Genomic DNA, 17,933 nt, shown 5'->3' with positions numbered 1-17,933 from the left:
CAAACTTCCAAGCCTCTGCATGCAGATTTTATAGCAGCAGCAGTCATCTAAACACTTCATCCTGCTAAAACTCAGGGCTGGTCGACCTGATGTTCCTATGGGAAGCATTCGTGCAAGCCTCTGATCTTCGTGTCATGAATCCTTGCTGAAGCTTCTCCCTCACTCTGGCTACTGGGGGAGGAGAATCTGGTGTTGATTCAGCTGTCTGCGATTCTAATTGCCCAGCATTTTCCTCAGCTGTAATTAACCCCTCAGATTCCAGATCTTATTCGGCTGAACTCATGACAATGATAATAGAGGGAGGTGAGTCCACACCCTGGCCCATGACTTGTGTTTTCTTCAGGCTGATTATTAATCCAAAATCTTGGCAGGCCTTACTAAAACAATTTGTAAGTTGTTGGAGGTCTTCAGCAGAATGGGCAACAACAGCTTCATCATCAGCGAAGAGGAAGTCCCGCATGCATTTCAGCTGGACTTTGGTCTTCGCTCTCAGTCTAGAGAGATTAAAGAGTTTTCCATCTGATCCAGTCCAGAGATAGACACCTTCTGTTTCAGTTCAACATGACAGCAAAAAAGATCCCAAACAGGGTCGACGCGAGGACACAACCCTGTTTCACTTGGCTTTGGATGTCAAAGGGATCTGATGTTGAGCCATCAAAAACTACAGTGCCCTTCATTTCCTCATGAAAGGACCTGATGATGTTAAGGAGTCGAGGTGGACATCCAATCTTGGGAAGTATTTTAAAAAGGCTCTCCCTGCTAACAAAATCAAAGGTCTTTGTAAGATCCATGAAGGCCACAAAGAGTGGCTGTCATTGTTCCCTACATTTCTCCTGCAACTGTCTGAGGGAAAATGCAATGTCAGTGATGGATCTATTAGCTCAAAATCCGCACTGTGATTCTGGATAGACTCTGCCTGCAAGTACCTGGAGTCTCTTCAGCACAACACGGGCAAGCTTCTTCCCTACAATGCTGAGAAGAGAGATGCTTTGTTCTTATACAATGTGATAATGTTTGCATCCATGTCCTGTGGTACTCCACCTTCTCCCAATGGAAAGGCAAGAGCCAATACAATTGGTTCCAGCGATGTCACAGGACTTGCCAGAGCGCGACTGTACACAGTCATGAAATGCCTTCAAGACTCCAGCTCCGGATTTTGCCTCGAGGTTAATTCCTGAAGCCTTTTCCATTGGTGGATATAGCCACAGGACAGTGGAGGTTTGAAATTGGAGTTTTCTTTCTCCTAGATGGGCTGCCTTCCATGGCTGACGAGCTCCACCTACCCAGGTGCATGGATTACTGTGCCTTTTGGACACGGAAAGGAGTACTTATAAAAGGGGTGGAGAAAGAAAGGGGAGAGGAATGGATTTTGGAAGGGCTGGATTGTTGCATTGTTCTTGCATTGTTGAAAGAAAATGTTTCTAGATAATGGGGCTGTGGGGGAATGAGCTAGAACTGCTTACTAAGAGCAATAACTCTAGTTAGTAATTGGGCAAGGAAATGATAACTTGTTATCTGGGCCATGATAAACCCTGAAATGCTATTTTTAGAAAAATACCGGCACTGGCGTCCAGAAAACCTGGAGCTGTTTCCCACATTGTATATATCAATCCTTGCTAGCTATTCTGAGGAAGACTGACAGCATTTTGGTTCCTCAATATAGGATATCGGAGATACCAAAAGATATCTTATTTTTAAAAAAGCCTTTTACAGAACTACATCCATCAAGAGACTTTTACGTGAAAGGATTTATTCTGTTAAGAGTAAAGGACAGAATTCAGCCTGGTAGAGTTTGGCCTGCTTAGATTACAGAGCTGACCTTTTCTGAACAGAACTGGCCAAGTCAAATATAGCTCCTCTAGTGTTACCTTTATGCAGCAGGAAAAGATAGATGGGCTTTCATGCTGAGAGGCAGAGGAAACTTTCATGCAAATCTGACATGCGGTGGCTGGATTTGCAAATCTGATGTGCAGTGGCTGGATTTCCCCCTCATCTGTCATCAGGTAACATGTTGTGTCTGCCATAGTATAAACCCCACTATTCCACATATGTTCCAGACCTTCTCAACACCTGCTATGAATACGGAAGTAGTTTGTAGCTGTGAATAATGGGAGAGCCCCAGCTTGGAGAAAACCGCAGTACTCATTAGTGAACAAACATAATTAACTGGTTTTCATCCTCTGACAAAGGCTTGGTGGGGAGGGGGGTTTCACACTTTCCACTGGAGTCTCCATGCTCTCCAACAATCCAGCCATGGCAGCTGAGAGGGTGGATCCCCAGCTTTTCACTCATCAAGTGGTGGAAACAGGCAGAGTCCAGGTTTTGTTTTTGCTGATTGTATAGAGGTTCTCCTTTTTTGGCTGCGGAGAACATAATCAATCTGATTTTGATTTTGATATTGCCCATCTGGTGATTTCCATGTGTAGAGTCACCTCTTGTGTTGTTGGAAAAGAGTGTTTGTGATGACCAGCTTGTTCTCTTGACAAAACTCTATTAGCTTTTGCCCTGCTTCGTTCTGAACTCCAAGGCCAAACTTCCCTGTTGTTCCTTTTATCTCTTGGCTCCCTACTTTAGCATTCCAGTCCCCTATAATGAGAAGAACGTCTTTCTTTGGTGTCAGTTCTAGAAAGTGTTGTAAGTCTGCATAGAATTGGTCAATTTCAGCCTCTTCAGCATCGGTGGTTGGTGCATAAACTTGGACTACTGTGATGTTGAAAGTCTGCCTTGGATTCATATTGAAATTATTTTATCATTTTTGAGATTGAGGTATGGACATGCTCGCAAATACTCAACTTTTCAGATGTTTTTGACCAAACAGAAGATTCTCAACTCAATCCTAAGCATATCTGGTCAGTAAGAAACAGCTTTCAGGCACACAAAGCAGATTTTCTTTGTTTGTGTCTAAACTTACCGTAATTGCCTTCTAACTAATAGACTTAAACTTTAAGTGCCTTTCAGTCTCTCTTTTGTTTGACCAGAAGGAAGAAGAAATTTTCCTACTTGACACTGAAGAAGGCCTTCAACACAATAGTGGTTTCTTATCGCATCAGTTGGACTGAAGGGATGTAGGTTGATGATTGAGTTGGCTGAGGGCCGTTCGGTGCAACTGAGAGCAGCACTGGACCCACAGGTTGTGTGTGCTTGCCCTAGGTTAACCCCACACATTTTCCAACTTTTTAGCCCCTCCCCCTCCATGGTTATGTCTCATCTCCTGTCAAAATAATCAAAAGAGAGGAGTGACTGAAGGGAGACCCTACACTACAGTGACACCTAACACTTGTCCATCTGTTCTTGCTGGTCATAAGGAGAGGCAAGGGCAGTGAAGCTCTGTACTTTGACACATGGAAATCTTTTGAGGCTTCACTGACCCCAGTGCCCATATTCATTTGAGGTAGAGCTTTCCAGCTGCATGAATTAAATTTTGCTTTTAAAAGATGTTGTTCTTGGGAGGTTGACTTCTAAAGTCAGTGTCATACTGAGAGCGTGCAGTACTGTTCACACTTACTATGGAAGAATAATCCCACTTAATTCAATGAGTCTTATCTTTGGGTAGACAAAGATCGGATTGTACATAAGCATCATTTCTTCTGCTGTGGAACCATACCATTCTTAGAGCCAGGAGTGATTTCCTATGTTTACACAATGAGTTAGTAATTTTAAGAGGTGACCTTACTAGCACTCTTATACGCCACCCAGTAGAGGTCATGTTAGAACTGAGGCAGAGAATATATTATGTATCACTTGAAGGCTGAGTACAAGCCTGGGTACTGGTAGTGGGATATTGTACCTTCATGGTAAATAATACCCTCCTTATAGTACCAAAGAACCCCTAAGTGATGGAAAAAACACCCAACAAAATATGCAAGCCATATAGCAGAGCTATCAGTAAACCTTGTACCTTGTGACTACCCCAGCACTAATATCCACCGCTTAGATTTCTCTTTTCTCCATCTCGCAATTTCCATTAATTGCTGAGAATGGAGTGGGATGGTGGAGGCTTTTGCTGTCAAACATGAGTGTGTGGCAGCAGTTTATTCACTGAATTGGTTATATGTCTCAAATTATAGCATACTGTAATTGTGCAAAGACACAATGCAGCATAAATCCCTTTTCAATACTCTTCCAAAGCTTGTGAAAAACAAGTTGTCACCCTCATATCTGTTCATGATTTGAAAACTGCAAGTACTGTAACCATGTGAAAGTAAAACAAGCCAGCATTTGTGGACACTTGAAGATGCAGATTGCTTGGTTTTTGCATTCCAGAAGAAAGTGATTAGTTCAGTTTATTAGATACGAGCTATATATTCCAGTACAACAAATTCATCCCTTCAGAAAAGGAAGATAGATGTAGAAATTGTTATTTTTTTCCCTGTTCTCTTCCTCCTTGCTAGTTGTCATTGGCATGAGTGGTTTTTTTGTACTGAGAAAATACTTCATCTCATTTTGAAGAAGTTAAGTTGAAATAAATAACAGGAAAAAAGGAAGACTTGTTTGAGTTCTGTGGCTAAAGGTTTCTCAGAATTTATTTTGGGATAGCATATCCTTGTGATCAAAGAGCTGTCTAAAGATGTGTGTCATAGATGGACGTCTTTACTAGTATCCAGAAGATGGAATTTTTGAAGAAGTAGCAGCGTTAGTCTGTTGAAGCATAACAGACTAAAATAAAATAATAACATAAAAAACAAGAAACAAATGTTGTGGCACCTTAACAACCAACTGCTACATTTAAATGAGCTTTCGTGAATCAAGTCTGCTTCCTCAGACAGCTTTTCAGTTGGAACTTACACTTGGTGGTGATTCACCTTTGCTGTCTACGTCATACAACATTGCGTATGTGGTAGCTCTACCTGGGCAGGTATTAGAGATTCCTGTAGGATATATGGTTATGACTGCATGTTATGTAATTGTGTTAATCATATTTTTATACTAGGGATGTAGGAAGTATTCAACTATTTTTTTTTTCATCCTGACAGTTTTTTACATTTTGCCTTGGTGCAGATCCCTTTAGGACATCTACTGAGAGATTTTCTGGAGCAGTTTCAGCACAGTATTTTAGGGTTCTGTTTTGTTTTGTTTTTTTCATTTTGGGCACTCGGGCTCAAGTTAGCTATCACTGCTGTGATACGTATGTGCATTCTTTAAAATTATGCTATCTATAGCTTGAAGCCACAGAGATCGATCCCATAACATAGTTTTTATGTAAAATTGTTTTCTTGGTTGCAGAGCAACACTTAAGTCCTTTTGCTGTACAAAATGTAGAGCAGTGATTAAGCTGATGTAAACTTCACTGTTAGGTTAAAATAGTTCACTCTGGTTTTTTTTTTTCATAGTGAAAAAAAGGAAGTTGTCTCAACACAGAAAACCTAAATAAGCAGATGATGAAAAGAATAATTTGGGGGCAGGCTGTACAAAGTGTTTTAGCTCTTCTCAGAGCCTGTTTCCACTGCTGAAATAAACTGCCATGTGGACTTTAACCTGAATCCCAAACTTCTGTGGCGGTTTGTGTGTCCTCACCCTGCCGCCACGCATGATGTCACCACTGCCTTCATCTTTCCGGTGGGTCTGATGGGGGGGCAGGGGGGAGAATGAAAAGGGAAGGGGGAGAAGGATGAATGGGAAAGAAAAGACAGTTTTTTTCCTGGCAAACTCAGTACATACACACTCGCACAAATGCATAAATATACACTCACAGAGGAGAGAGAGAGTTACAGTGAGGGAGGTACGCGGCTGGTATCTCCACCTAGATCAGTGATGGCGAACCTATGGCATGCGTGCCACATCTGGCACGCGAAGCCCTTTCTTCTGGCACGCGAATGAGCGGCCTACCCCCCCCTTGTGGAAACAAACCTTTTGAAGTGGCTGCAGCTGGGATTCCCCCCTTTCTCTTCCCGTTCTGGATCCTTTAACGTCCTGTCTGTCCCCATGATTCTCCCTTTAAATTCCTGTCCGTCCCCATGATTCCCCCTTTAAATTCCTGTCCGTCCCCATGATTCCCCCTTTAACTTCATGTCTGTCCCCATGATTCCCCCTTTAACTTCATGTCTGTCCCCATGATTCCCCCTTTAACTTCATGTCCGTCCCCATGATTCCCCCTTTAACTTCATGTCCATCCCCATGATTCTCCCTTTAAATTCCTGTCCGTCCCCATGATTCCCCCTTTAAATTCCTGTCCGTCCCCATGATTCCCCCTTTAACTTCATGTCTGTCCCCATGATTCCCCCTTTAACTTCATGTCCGTCCCCATGATTCCCCCTTTAAATTCCTGTCCGTCCCCATGATTCCCCCTTTAAATTCCTGTCCGTCCCCATGATTCCCCCTTTAAATTCCTGTCCGTCCCCATGATTCCCCCTGAAACTGCCACTTCCTGTTCCAGTTCTGGTCTTCCGGGCGGCACGGCAGCCACTGGTTTCTCTCCCCCCCCCCCCATTTTGGGCACTCGAGCCGAAAAAGGTTTGCCTCCACTGCCTTAGATGCAAGAAACCCAAACCTCCCACCCAGAGGGCAAGCCAGTAGAGGAGAAACCACCCTTTCCTTTGGGATCCAATTCCTGGAGAAACTACCCATGAATCCCCATGATTTTTATATGTAGGATCACCTCAAACCAGAGAAACATGGGTCATGGGGATGGGTCCCCACAGATCCCCATGAATTTTTTATATAGGATTACCCCAAAGCACAAAAACATGAGTCCCAGGCATGCCTTTGATTGGTAGTCTCTGGGCACAGATAGGATCAATAATTCAATGGTGGTTTGGTGAGGGTCTCATATAAGAAGCTTATGAAATCATGAAAGGGATGCAGATGGGAAGAGGGGCAAGGGATGAGGGTGGTAGCAGGTGACTGAAGGGAATAGGAAACAGTAAGGATTTGGAGGGGGTAAGGAGAAGAGGCTGGTTGAAGGATGGAAATTGTTCAGTTCATTTATTTATTTCTGATGGCCAAGGTCTAGTCAGGCACTTCAGATGACAGAACTGCTTCAGTCAGGGAACTAGAAGGAAGGTCTCACTCTGCAGTTCATCCTGCAACCAGTTTTAGAGTATCAAGGAAAGCTGCAAAAGGGAGAGGAAGGTGGGGAAAGAAAGTAGAACTTTGAATGTAGGCCTGTGTTAATTTTATAAAGTAATGCTTTATTTGTGTTTAGTGATATCATTCACTCTAAATCACTTTAAGTGTGCATTAATAAACCCTGGATATAACTCTAGAAGTACCTTCATATGTTGTTAGAATCTAGCTTTTATAAGCCACAGGCAGTATGAGTAGTGGTTAAAGATGATGAGCATCATAATTCAGAATAGTTAGAGTATGTCAGATCATCTATCCCAAATGTAGAAGGTGCTGAAATTCAGACAATTGGACTACTCAGTTCCTCTCAAGTATCTCCTCCTCATGTGTGCTAACAATGCACTATAGTGTCATGACATCCACAGGAAAATGATACTGCTTTTTTAACCGACACTGAAGTTTTGCTTAGGGAGAAGTCCTTCCCTTCAATTAGAGGTGATAGTAAATACTGTTGTTGTTTTTTAAACTTTGACAGCCTTATTTCATAGTTTATTTCCTAGTAATTCATGCTGTCCTATTTGTAGTTTGTTTTCATGTTTGATGTTATGCTGAACTAACATAAAATCCGTAATTGATTCATTTGAATATCCTTCATCTACTATTCATCCATCTGTAAATAAGATATACATTTGTGCATATTCTATCACTTTAAGCAATGTAAATGAAGCCTGCATTAGTCTATAGGCGGGTAGAATCTCAATGTGGTCAGTTCATTGTTTGTACTGTCCAGCAAAAATGGTCAAAAACTTCTCTGCTTTTCCATTCATTTCTTGGCTGAGCCCTAATTAGATCAATATTTGTCAATGGATCTATAATTTTTATTTATAATTGGACCATCAGTAAGGACTGTAGAAGTGCTGGTTATAAATGTTATTTGTGTTTTTCCATACAGCAACAATAATCTTAGAACTGCAGAGCTGGAAGGGACCCTATGGATCCAGTCTAGTCCTTATCAAGGAGGCATAGTGGAGAAGCTGTATCTGAGCTGTCCATCAGTTCATGGCTAACATTGTTAGAAGAGGTAGATTAGTGTCTCCCTGGGGGTTATCTCCAAGGCTGCATCAGAACTGCATACTCAGTGCAATGTGACTATAAAGGCAATTCCACCTCCCCTTCATAACATGAAGAGGCTTTTTGGCGTTTCGGGAGTCTTCCAGATAGGCCTAGGACAGGGGGTTGCAGTTGGAGGATAGTATTGAGGCAAAGCTGTTTGTGTAATTGGGGTTCATTTCTTTAAGAGTAGCAGGGAAGAGCTGAGTAAAGACACATCATTACAGTAGTGTACAGTTTGGACTTCTTGCCTGGCAATGGTAGCTCATTCCAGGATATTCCTGTTCACTTTTGTTTAATAATAGGCCTTAGTGTTCTTTAAATCTTTTTTTTCTTGGTAATATGTTGATGATTCAGTACAACACAGCTTTTAATATATTTTCAGCTTCTTTCCTCTTGATATTGAGCCTAATAAAAATTCTGCCACAGCATTTAATACTGTATTTCCAGCTAGTTGCTTTTTTTAACCTCCTGAAGAATTATTTGTAATTTCCCATCTTTCTTCCAATTCTTTATTGTTGTTCGTGTCTTGTTTTCCTACATTTGTCCCATGTTTCAACCGGAGTGATAATTTAGAAGGGGGAAGGAGCTTGCATGTCCTTTACTTTGATGTTTAGTCGTTTAGTCGTGTCCAACTCTTCGTGACCCCATGGACCAGAGCACGCCAGGCCCTCCTGTCTTCCGCTGCCTCCTGGAGTTGGGTCAAATCCATGTTGGTCGCTTCGATGACACTGTCCAACCATCTCATCCTCTGTTGTCCCCTTCTCCTCTTGCCCTCACACTTTCCCAACATCAGGGTCTTTTCCAGGGAGTCGAGTCTTCTCATGAGATGGCCAAAATATTGGAGCCTTAGCTTCAGGATCTGTCCTTCCAGTGAGCACTCAGGGTTGATTTCCTTCAGAATGGATAGGTTTGTTCTCTTTGCAGTCCAGGGGACTCTCAGGAGCCTCCTCCAACACCACAATTCAAAAGCATCAATTCTTGGGCAGTAAGCTTTCTTTATGGTCCAACTCTTGCTTCCATACATCACTATTGGAAAAACCATAGCTTTGACTATGTAGTCCCAGCTAGGGTGTACCCATGGAATCACTTGCTGAAAGCTGAGTCGACATTTCTGTAAAACCCGTTGACTCTAGTTGGGGCTACCAGTTGGATTCAGGCCCCCATGATCAGAACACACTAATATCATGCTCAAAATTATTGACGTCTGTTTAAAGTACAGTATATAAGCAGTTTGTTGAAATAATTCCAGAGGAGTTGCCTTCTCCTATATGAGTTTATCAGTTGAGGCATTGCTCTTCTTCAGGGTTGTCCTTCTGTAGGTTTTCCATGTATGTGTATTTTACTCTCTCCCTGTATACAATATACAACTATTTATTGCTTTTATATCTTTTGAGGTGATGTATGCTGCTTTGAATGCTCTATTTAGCAGAAAATCAGATTATAAATATTTGCAGTAACATTGACAAAACTGTGTAATTAAGAGCATGAATGCAGGAATCTTTGATATTAATGTAAAAAAAATCTGAAATAGTATTGTGTAACATACTCAGGCCCTTGAGTAAAGATTGCTACCTAACCAGTATTGTGCAGTAGAACTGGAATTACAATATCAAAACAGGTAATATGCCTTCACATTTTCTGTTATAAAGCACCACAAAATGTCTTACAGCAACCTTGTTTGTAGCCTGATTTGTTAATGTCCTGCTTATGGAAATGCACGCAATACAGATTTTTACATTATTTATCATACTTTTACTAGACCTCAAACTAGAGAAGGGCATGAATCAGGAAAATGGTGATTTGCTTTGATTTGTGATTGAAGGTCAAGAAATTACAAATGTATGAAAACAATTCTGATGAATCGATTCATTAATTCATTTTTTACTTTAAACCCCTATAAAATCACTCTCAAAGCACCTAGAGACACAAACATTGCAAGGAAGTTTCCTCTGACTCATCTACATGCCGTCCAAGTTTGATGAAGTTTGGGTTTCGGTTGTCCAAGTTATACAGCCACAAGTAGGACCCCACCAGGAAGATCCCCTCCCCCGAAACCTAGAGACATCAAAAACACCGAGAAGCTTCTATTGACTCCACTGCAATCCCTCCAAGTTTGATGAAGATTGGATTTCAGACATCCAAGTTATACACCCACAAAGTGCATCCCTCCCCCTGAAAGTGCCCTTTAGCATCTGGCGTGGGGAAACCCAGTCTTCACCAAACATTGAGGAATTGTACAGGAGAGTTTTGGGAAGCTTCTCTATGATGTTGGTGTCTCTAGGTGCCTGGAGGGGACTTTCCTGGGTGCCCCTATTTGTGGGGGTGTAATATGGATATCTGAAATCCAATCTTCACCAAACTTGGAGTTCTACTGGAGGAGAGTCAGAGGAAGCTTCCCTGTGACTTCCTCATTCAAGTCTGATACTATCTGCTATGTCACAGTGTCTCTAATTGGAAAAGTGTTTAATGTGTAATAAAAGTATTGTACCACAGTTGTAGGGCATGACTTTATGATAGCTACTACTTCTTTGCGTTTTTTTAAGTGACTTTTTTTAGCAACTAAGGAAGGGAGTTCATTTATAGCCTATCAGGATTGAATCCAAATTATATATGCAAGATTTTACATGGAAGAAATTTTGAAATGAAGGCAGATTCCAAAACATATTGCCTTCATACAGATGCATGAAATATCTGTGCACTACAAGCATTTATATATTTGAATGAGCTCAGTGTGCAAAACATTGCAGTTTTGCATTGATATTTTTTTCTGAAGCATTAGGCAGAACAATGTTGGAATCCTTCAAGGCATAAATGAAGGTTAATAAAATATTGACTCTTTTTCAAACACCCTCTTCCCTGATGGTTTTAGAAATGGGAGAAGAAAACAGAACCGATTATTTAGTCAGACCTTGCATGATAAAAATACAAAAAAATAACAAAAAAAGCTTTGTAACCCATTCATAGATTATGTTTCCAGTCCACTTCCAGTCAGGCTTCTTGAGCCAGGAGCATCTGGCTTAAACTTTGAACTGTTTGCTTCAATTCCAATTTCTGGAGAACCTGAAAGCTCACCTTGAGTACAATGTTTTATTGATCTAATAAATATACTATTTTATTAGCTGGTTAGATAGCTTAGTGGATTGGAGCACCTGCCTGCAGTGGTCTGGATTGGAAGTTTGCTTGGGAGTTTTTGTCTCCCAAGAGAAAAACTGTCTTGTGTAGCCTTGGGCAAACTGCAGAGTCCCAGAGTGGCACCCAAAGGAAAAAAATAGTAAACCATTTCTGAGAATTTTACACTTTAAAAAATCTCAGAAGGATTGCTATCAGACTTGGAATAGATTTGAAGGCATGTCATTATTTATCATTATTAATGAAGTTCTTGCTCAACCCAGCACTTTGTCCATGTGGTGCAAGGTAATGTCAGCCTAGTAATGCAATCGTACAACTTCTGACCTTTGGAATATGCTAAAATTGCAAGAGTACAATTCTAATCTAGAAAGCTATCACAGAAGTTCAAATTCCTGTATTTTCATTAATTTCTTCTTGGCTGAAGGTATTTCCATTTATTCCAAATATTGCAGTATGGTTATACAGTCACTTTAGAATGGCTGCAGGTGGCCTTTGTATTTCGTATAGTAGAATTTCAGCAAGAGGTTTATCTCTTAACTACACATTGTATTAAAGAGCATATGGCCAATTTCTGAGCACTGTGATGTTGTCCGAGTAATACATTGCAAATATAATTGAACAAGAATGCTACCTTTTTCAAATACAGTGTCATTTTTAAAATGTATTTATTCTTTATAAGTTGATTGTACGGTCACTATCCAGTTCTATATTTTTTTCTGAATACTGTATGCCTCATCTATCAAAGAAAAATGATAGCTCTGTCAAATTTCTTTAATTGTTGATGCTATTCTTATTTGCATATATTTCCTGATGTACATGTTTCCTGTATTGATAGATCTTAAGAAATCTTGATGTATTCTCAAAGGCTTTCACAGCTAGGATCCGATGGTTGTTGTAGGTTTTTCGGGCTGTTTGGCTGTTTTCTGGAGGTTTTTCTTCCTAACATTTCACTAGTCTCTATGGCCAGCATCTTCAGATGACAGGAGTTAGTTCCAGAACAAGGCCAAACAGCCTGAAAAATCTTGATGTGTTTATTGTTTGAAGTCTACTACTACATTTTATGAAAACTTCTATTAATAAAAGTTGCTGCAAATAAGTTGCATGTTAATGCATACTCTGCTTAAGATGAGATCTTGATTTATTGACGTTTGCATTCTTCATCATGTAGTAAGTTTGTTAATCAGTGTTACCTTGCTATACTGTTAATGTTTTCTCTCCTGATTTTAAAATCTTGTTTTGTTTTCCAGATATGAGACATGAGTGTAGGACGCAAAAGATTAAAATTGCTGGGAATTCTAATGATGGTCAACTTCTTCATATATGTGATTGTGGAAGTCTCAAAGAGCAGTAGCCAAGAGAAACGTTCAAGCAGACACGTTATACTACCAGGAGGCAAATTTTGGAAAAAGTATACTCCTCACAAGGCATATTGGAATAAACAGCAGCACAAGTTGGAACATTTATACAATCCTGTTCTTGCATTGCTTTCCAACATGACTGTGGAAGAGAGGTTATCCTCTAATGGTAGCTTCTGGAGCTCTTGTGATCCTGATCCATATGTAGCTTCAGAACTTGCTGGCTTTGAAAACTTGCCAGATAGATTTAAAGACTTCTTCTCTTACTTGAGGTGTAGAAATTACTCTTTATTAGTAGACCAGCCACACAAGTGCAAGCATAAACCATTCCTGCTTCTGGCTATCAAATCACTTACACCGCATTTTGATAGAAGGCAAGCAATCCGAGAATCCTGGGGAAAAGAAATAAAATCAGGAGACATAACTGTTGTGCGGGTCTTTTTGTTAGGTCAGACTCCTCCAGAGGACAACTATCCTGATCTCTCAGCTATGTTGAAATTTGAGAGTGAATCCCACCAAGACATTCTTCTGTGGAACTACAGGGATACTTTCTTCAATTTGACTCTGAAAGAAGTGTTGTTTTTGAAATGGGTCAGTAATACCTGTCCAGATGCTCAGTTTATTTTTAAGGGAGATGACGATGTTTTTGTGAATACTCATCAGATCCTGGATTACTTGAAGAGTTTAACCAAGGAAAAAGCCAAAGACTTATTTATAGGTGATGTTATCAAAGATGCTGGACCTCATCGTGAAAAGAACGTAAAATACTATATTCCTGAGAGTATTTATGAAGGCTCTTATCCTCCATATGCAGGAGGTGGTGGGTTTCTCTACTCTGGTGATCTGGCATTGAGGTTAACCAACATATCAGACCAAGTCCTTCTCTATCCTATTGATGATGTGTATATTGGGATGTGCCTTCAGAAACTTGGTCTTGCTCCAGAAAAACACAAAGGTTTCAAGACATTTGATATCGATGAGAAACAAAGGAGTAACATTTGTTCCTACACAAACCTAATGTTAGTCCACAGCAGGAAACCTCAAGAAATGATTAAGATTTGGACAGACTTGCAGGATCCACATTTAAATTGTTAAATGCAGTTGTGTCCAAAATCTCTTCCCATACTTCAGTTCAGATTTATTGCAAAACAGTTAATGTGTTGTCTTCATTTAGTGGCTTACTTTGTAAACCAACATTAGATAAAATGGATGACCCTGTACTTCTTGATGTGTGACTACATCAGTTACAGCTTGCATTCTGAGGAAATGTCACAAAAACACAGTACCTTTCTTTTTGTTATCACACATTCAGTGCTTTCACAAATAAAATACTGAAAAACCATAGCTTTCAGAAGTTGTGATTAAATCAAGCACTGCTTAAGTGACTAATTGACCCTATGATGTTGGAAGGGCTTTCCTGTTTTCCAGTGCTAGTGGCTATGTAACTATGATAGAATCCAAATGCTGTTTGACCTATTTATTTTGGAGAAAAGATCTTGGGCCACCTCTTGTAACTCAAAGGCAGGAAAGCAATGTTAACATAAATAAAATTGACATATACCCTGATTACTGAAAATTATTTTTGAACAGCATTTAATTAATTGTGGTGGCTACATTCATGCAATCCAGACATTGCAATGCATTTAGAAGTTCAGATGCTTTATGTATCTATTGTTGAGAAACTAGCCTAAGGTTGGAATTATGATTCTGGGAAGTTAAGTATTTCTCATTATCAAATGGCTAATGGACAAATATTGCAGCTTTTTCAGTGAGTCTCAAAGCTACACAGTCTCCATTTTTAGAGAGATACAAAGCTTAACATTTAGTCAGTTGCTGACTTTCATGTTGACTTTAAAGAACAGGCAGCTTTACTCACTCTGATATGTGAACTTTCTAATTGTTTTAAAAATATTGAGCCTCCTATTTGCTGAGCTTACAACCTCATGAAAATGTGATTGGTTAGATCGTAGAATTTAAAGTGAATCCTGGTATAGCCAAAGGATATCTGAAAGGAGTAGATCTTAAAACACTCTTAAATTTCTGCCTGCCATATCTTCATCTGTGTTATATCGAGACAATTATTCAAAACAGTGACTGCTGTCTTTATATAAGTAGAAGTGCCTGTATTTATTGTCCAGACTTAAGACCAAAACACTTTCTTAAATATGTTTAAGAAACATATGTATAGTGTTGTCAGTCATATTTAAATAGATTACACCATTTTAAATGTGTTGAAATAAAAATTGTTAAAATAAATTGTTTTTCCATTTGAAAAAAATGATTTGTGTATATTCCACTGTTTGTGTAATACAACTCAAGAGTATGCAATCACTAACTGAATAATTTGTTTAGAATATGTTGGAGCATTCACATATAAGAATACTCTCATGACATTCTCTATGTTGTTGTTTTTGCATGAGCACAAAGCCAATACAAACGCAATGTGCAAAGTTTGATGACTTTCTGCATGGAAAAATTCCTTTCCCCCCCCCCCCAGTGGATACAGCAGTGCTTTCCACGAATACTTCCATTGTTCTGCTATAGGGAGATTTTATGGCATTACAAGATACTATCAAAGTGGTGAGAAGCTGCTAAAGAATCCTTTGAACAGCAACATTGGAAGTAAATGGTCTTGCAGGTGAGAAACATGTTGGATGAGACCAAAAGCCTATCTGTTCCATCATCCTGTCCCTACAGGAACCAATAGGCTGTGATAGAAAGCCCACAAGGAGGACATGAGTACAATAACAACCTTCCATACTCATGTTCCCAACAACTGAAACAGGCATTTTGCCTTGAACACTGGGAAAAAATATACAGTGGTGCCTCGCATAGCGAGGTTAATCCGTTCCGGATTAACCTTCGCTATGCGAAAACATCGCTAAACGGGACTAAAAAAGCCATAGAAACGCATTGAACTTCGTTCAATGCGTTCCTATGGCTTGAAAACTCACCGTTAAGCGATGTTTCTTCCATAGCGCCGCCATTTTCGCGCCCTCGATAAGCGAGGGCAGGGCGCGAAAATGCGGCGCGGACCTTCCGGCGGCCATTTTGGAACCGCCGATCAGCTGTTCTCCCCCGCTTCGTTTTGCGAAGATCGCTAAGCGAATCGCTTAGCGATCATCGCAAAGCGAAAAATCGCCATAGGGGCCATCGCTGAGCGAATGCTCCAGCGATGGCCCGGACCCCCTCGCTATGCGAATTCATCGCATAGCGAAGCACTCGCTAAGCGAGGCACCACTGTATATTCATTTCACTCTAAAACAAACCCAGTCAACGGTTGTCACTTTATCTTGTGTCCGAGAGTCCCGTTGTTTTAATTATGCATAAATGTTTATCTAGGACTTTGAAAAAGGCAAATGCTACTTTGAGCTGCATTAACAAGTATGGTCTCCAAATCCCGGGAGATACCATTCCCCCTCCATTCGGTTAAGCTTCATCTTGGGTACTGTGTCAAGTTCTGGACACCACACTTTTAAAAGGATCCCAACAAACTGGAAAGAGTTCAGAGGAGGACAAGGGTGATCAGGAAACTGGAAACCAAGTCCTGTAAGGAAAGACTGGAAGAACTGGGCATATTTAGCCTTGAGAAAAAAAGACTTAGAGGAGATATGATAGTGTTTTTCAAATGTCTGAAAGGTAGTCATAACGAGGAGAGGCAGGACTGGTTCTCAGTCATCCCAGAATGCAGGACACAACAATGGGGTCAAGTTACAGGAAACCGGATTTAGGCTGAAGATCAGGAAAAACCTCTTAACTGTTAGAGCAGTATGACAGTGGAACCAATTACCTCAAGAGATAGTGAGCACTCCAACGCTGGAGGCATTCAAGAGAAAATTGGACAACTGTCTCTCAGATGTGCTTTAATTTGGATTCCTGCCTTGGTTGGACTATGATTCTAGATTATATAAAAGAGCATGAGTATTTTTCACATTCATATAAAGGTGTGATAGGAAACCAATCAGCTAGAACCTTTTGACCTAAACAATAATTATCAAAATACTCAGTTTGTATGATAAAGTCACTTGAGTTTATCAGGGAAATACCATATTCTCCTACTTGGTCCCCCAAGACTGCAATCCCATATTGACTCACCTTAGGAAAAATTCCATTGAACATAATGTGTCGTCTTCTGAGTAGGCGTGTGTAGAACTGGACTTGTAAAACTGCTATTCTGTGCACATTTACCTGAGAGAATGCTTTGTGGAACATAGTGTAATTTTATTTACTTGTGTGTAAAGATGCCCAAGATTGTGCTACAACTTGACTTGTGTGGCTAACATTTTTTTTCCTTTTTTCCTTCTACTTTCCTTTATCCAGTTTTACTGCTTTAATCCACATCTTATTGAATTCCCAAAGGCCTCATTATTGGAGGTCTCTAAATTTTATCAAGAGATCTAAAATTACCTTTTTTTCAATTCTATTTTTGTAAATGTAATAAAATGTCTTTAAATTTGAAAACTGGTGTGTTGTGAGATCTCATCAAAACGTTTGTGCAATACTTTAATATGTCAAGTATATTTCCCCCCCCCCCAAAGCAGATTGGTTTGGTTTGACACATCCTTGGTGTGCACTGCAGCAGCCGGGATCTGTGCCAGTCTATCAATGAGTTGGATGCAGACTAAGTGAGTTACGCTTAAACTGCACTGAAATTAGTCATAATTTATTCTGTTGGTTTATTTGTGTATAGTGCAAATTAATTTCAACTCATGTAGTTTGGATTCAGCCCACTATAATTCATCTCTAAAGCGCTTTGGAGCACTGTCTAATTGTAAAATGAAGAATATGATTGTCCATTGTCGTATCATATAATAAACCAGACATAGGGGAGAAGAAGGGAATTCCTGCCTGCTAGGTTGGGAGTGGGAGAAAGATAGCATGCTGTTTAAATGGAAAACAGTGAATGAGGCATGATTTAAAAGCTGTTCAATGCTTAAACTTCTTCATACTGTGTAAATGGATGTGTTTTCTGTAGATGAACTTTCATCACAGCTCTCCAAAGTGATAATTTATAAGAGAATGGGATCTCAACATGCTATTGTTTTATTTAATAGACTTAAAAGCTAACAGTAGTGTACTGGAACTGCGACTTCTCCATCTTTCTGCGGTATATGAAGTTTCAGACAGATTTTGGCATGGATTTAGTGCCTAAAATCCTATTTTCACAACTATACCTGCAGAAGAGTGATGACATCAGCAGGGGCTTTGGTGGAGGGAGGGAGAAAGATTAACACTTCTTCCTCCTGTCAAACAGCTCCCATAGCTCTCATGTTATCCCTTTCAGGATGGGAAGAGGAAGTATTTAATTACAAAAAAGCACCACAAGCAATAATG

General features: G+C 40.1%; 1 protein-coding gene across 2 annotated transcripts in view; it reads left to right on the top strand.

Annotated features, from left to right (window-relative positions):
* B3GNT2 (UDP-GlcNAc:betaGal beta-1,3-N-acetylglucosaminyltransferase 2) overlaps positions 1-17,060 on the top strand; it is a 30,558-nt gene extending 13,498 nt beyond the window's left edge. For both annotated transcript variants that reach the window (XM_078377609.1, XM_020790587.3), the window contains one exon: positions 12,492-17,060. In XM_078377609.1, the coding sequence (XP_078233735.1) occupies positions 12,501-13,694 (1,194 nt within the window). In that variant the 5' untranslated portion in view covers positions 12,492-12,500 and the 3' untranslated portion in view covers positions 13,695-17,060. The remainder of the gene's footprint in view (positions 1-12,491) is intronic.
* Positions 17,061-17,933: the final 873 nt, after the last annotated feature.

This window comes from Pogona vitticeps, chromosome 1, assembly GCF_051106095.1.
Source record: "Pogona vitticeps strain Pit_001003342236 chromosome 1, PviZW2.1, whole genome shotgun sequence".
Classification (NCBI taxonomy): Eukaryota; Metazoa; Chordata; class Lepidosauria; order Squamata; family Agamidae; genus Pogona; species Pogona vitticeps.
This window is presented reverse-complemented; position numbering and strand designations above follow the sequence as displayed.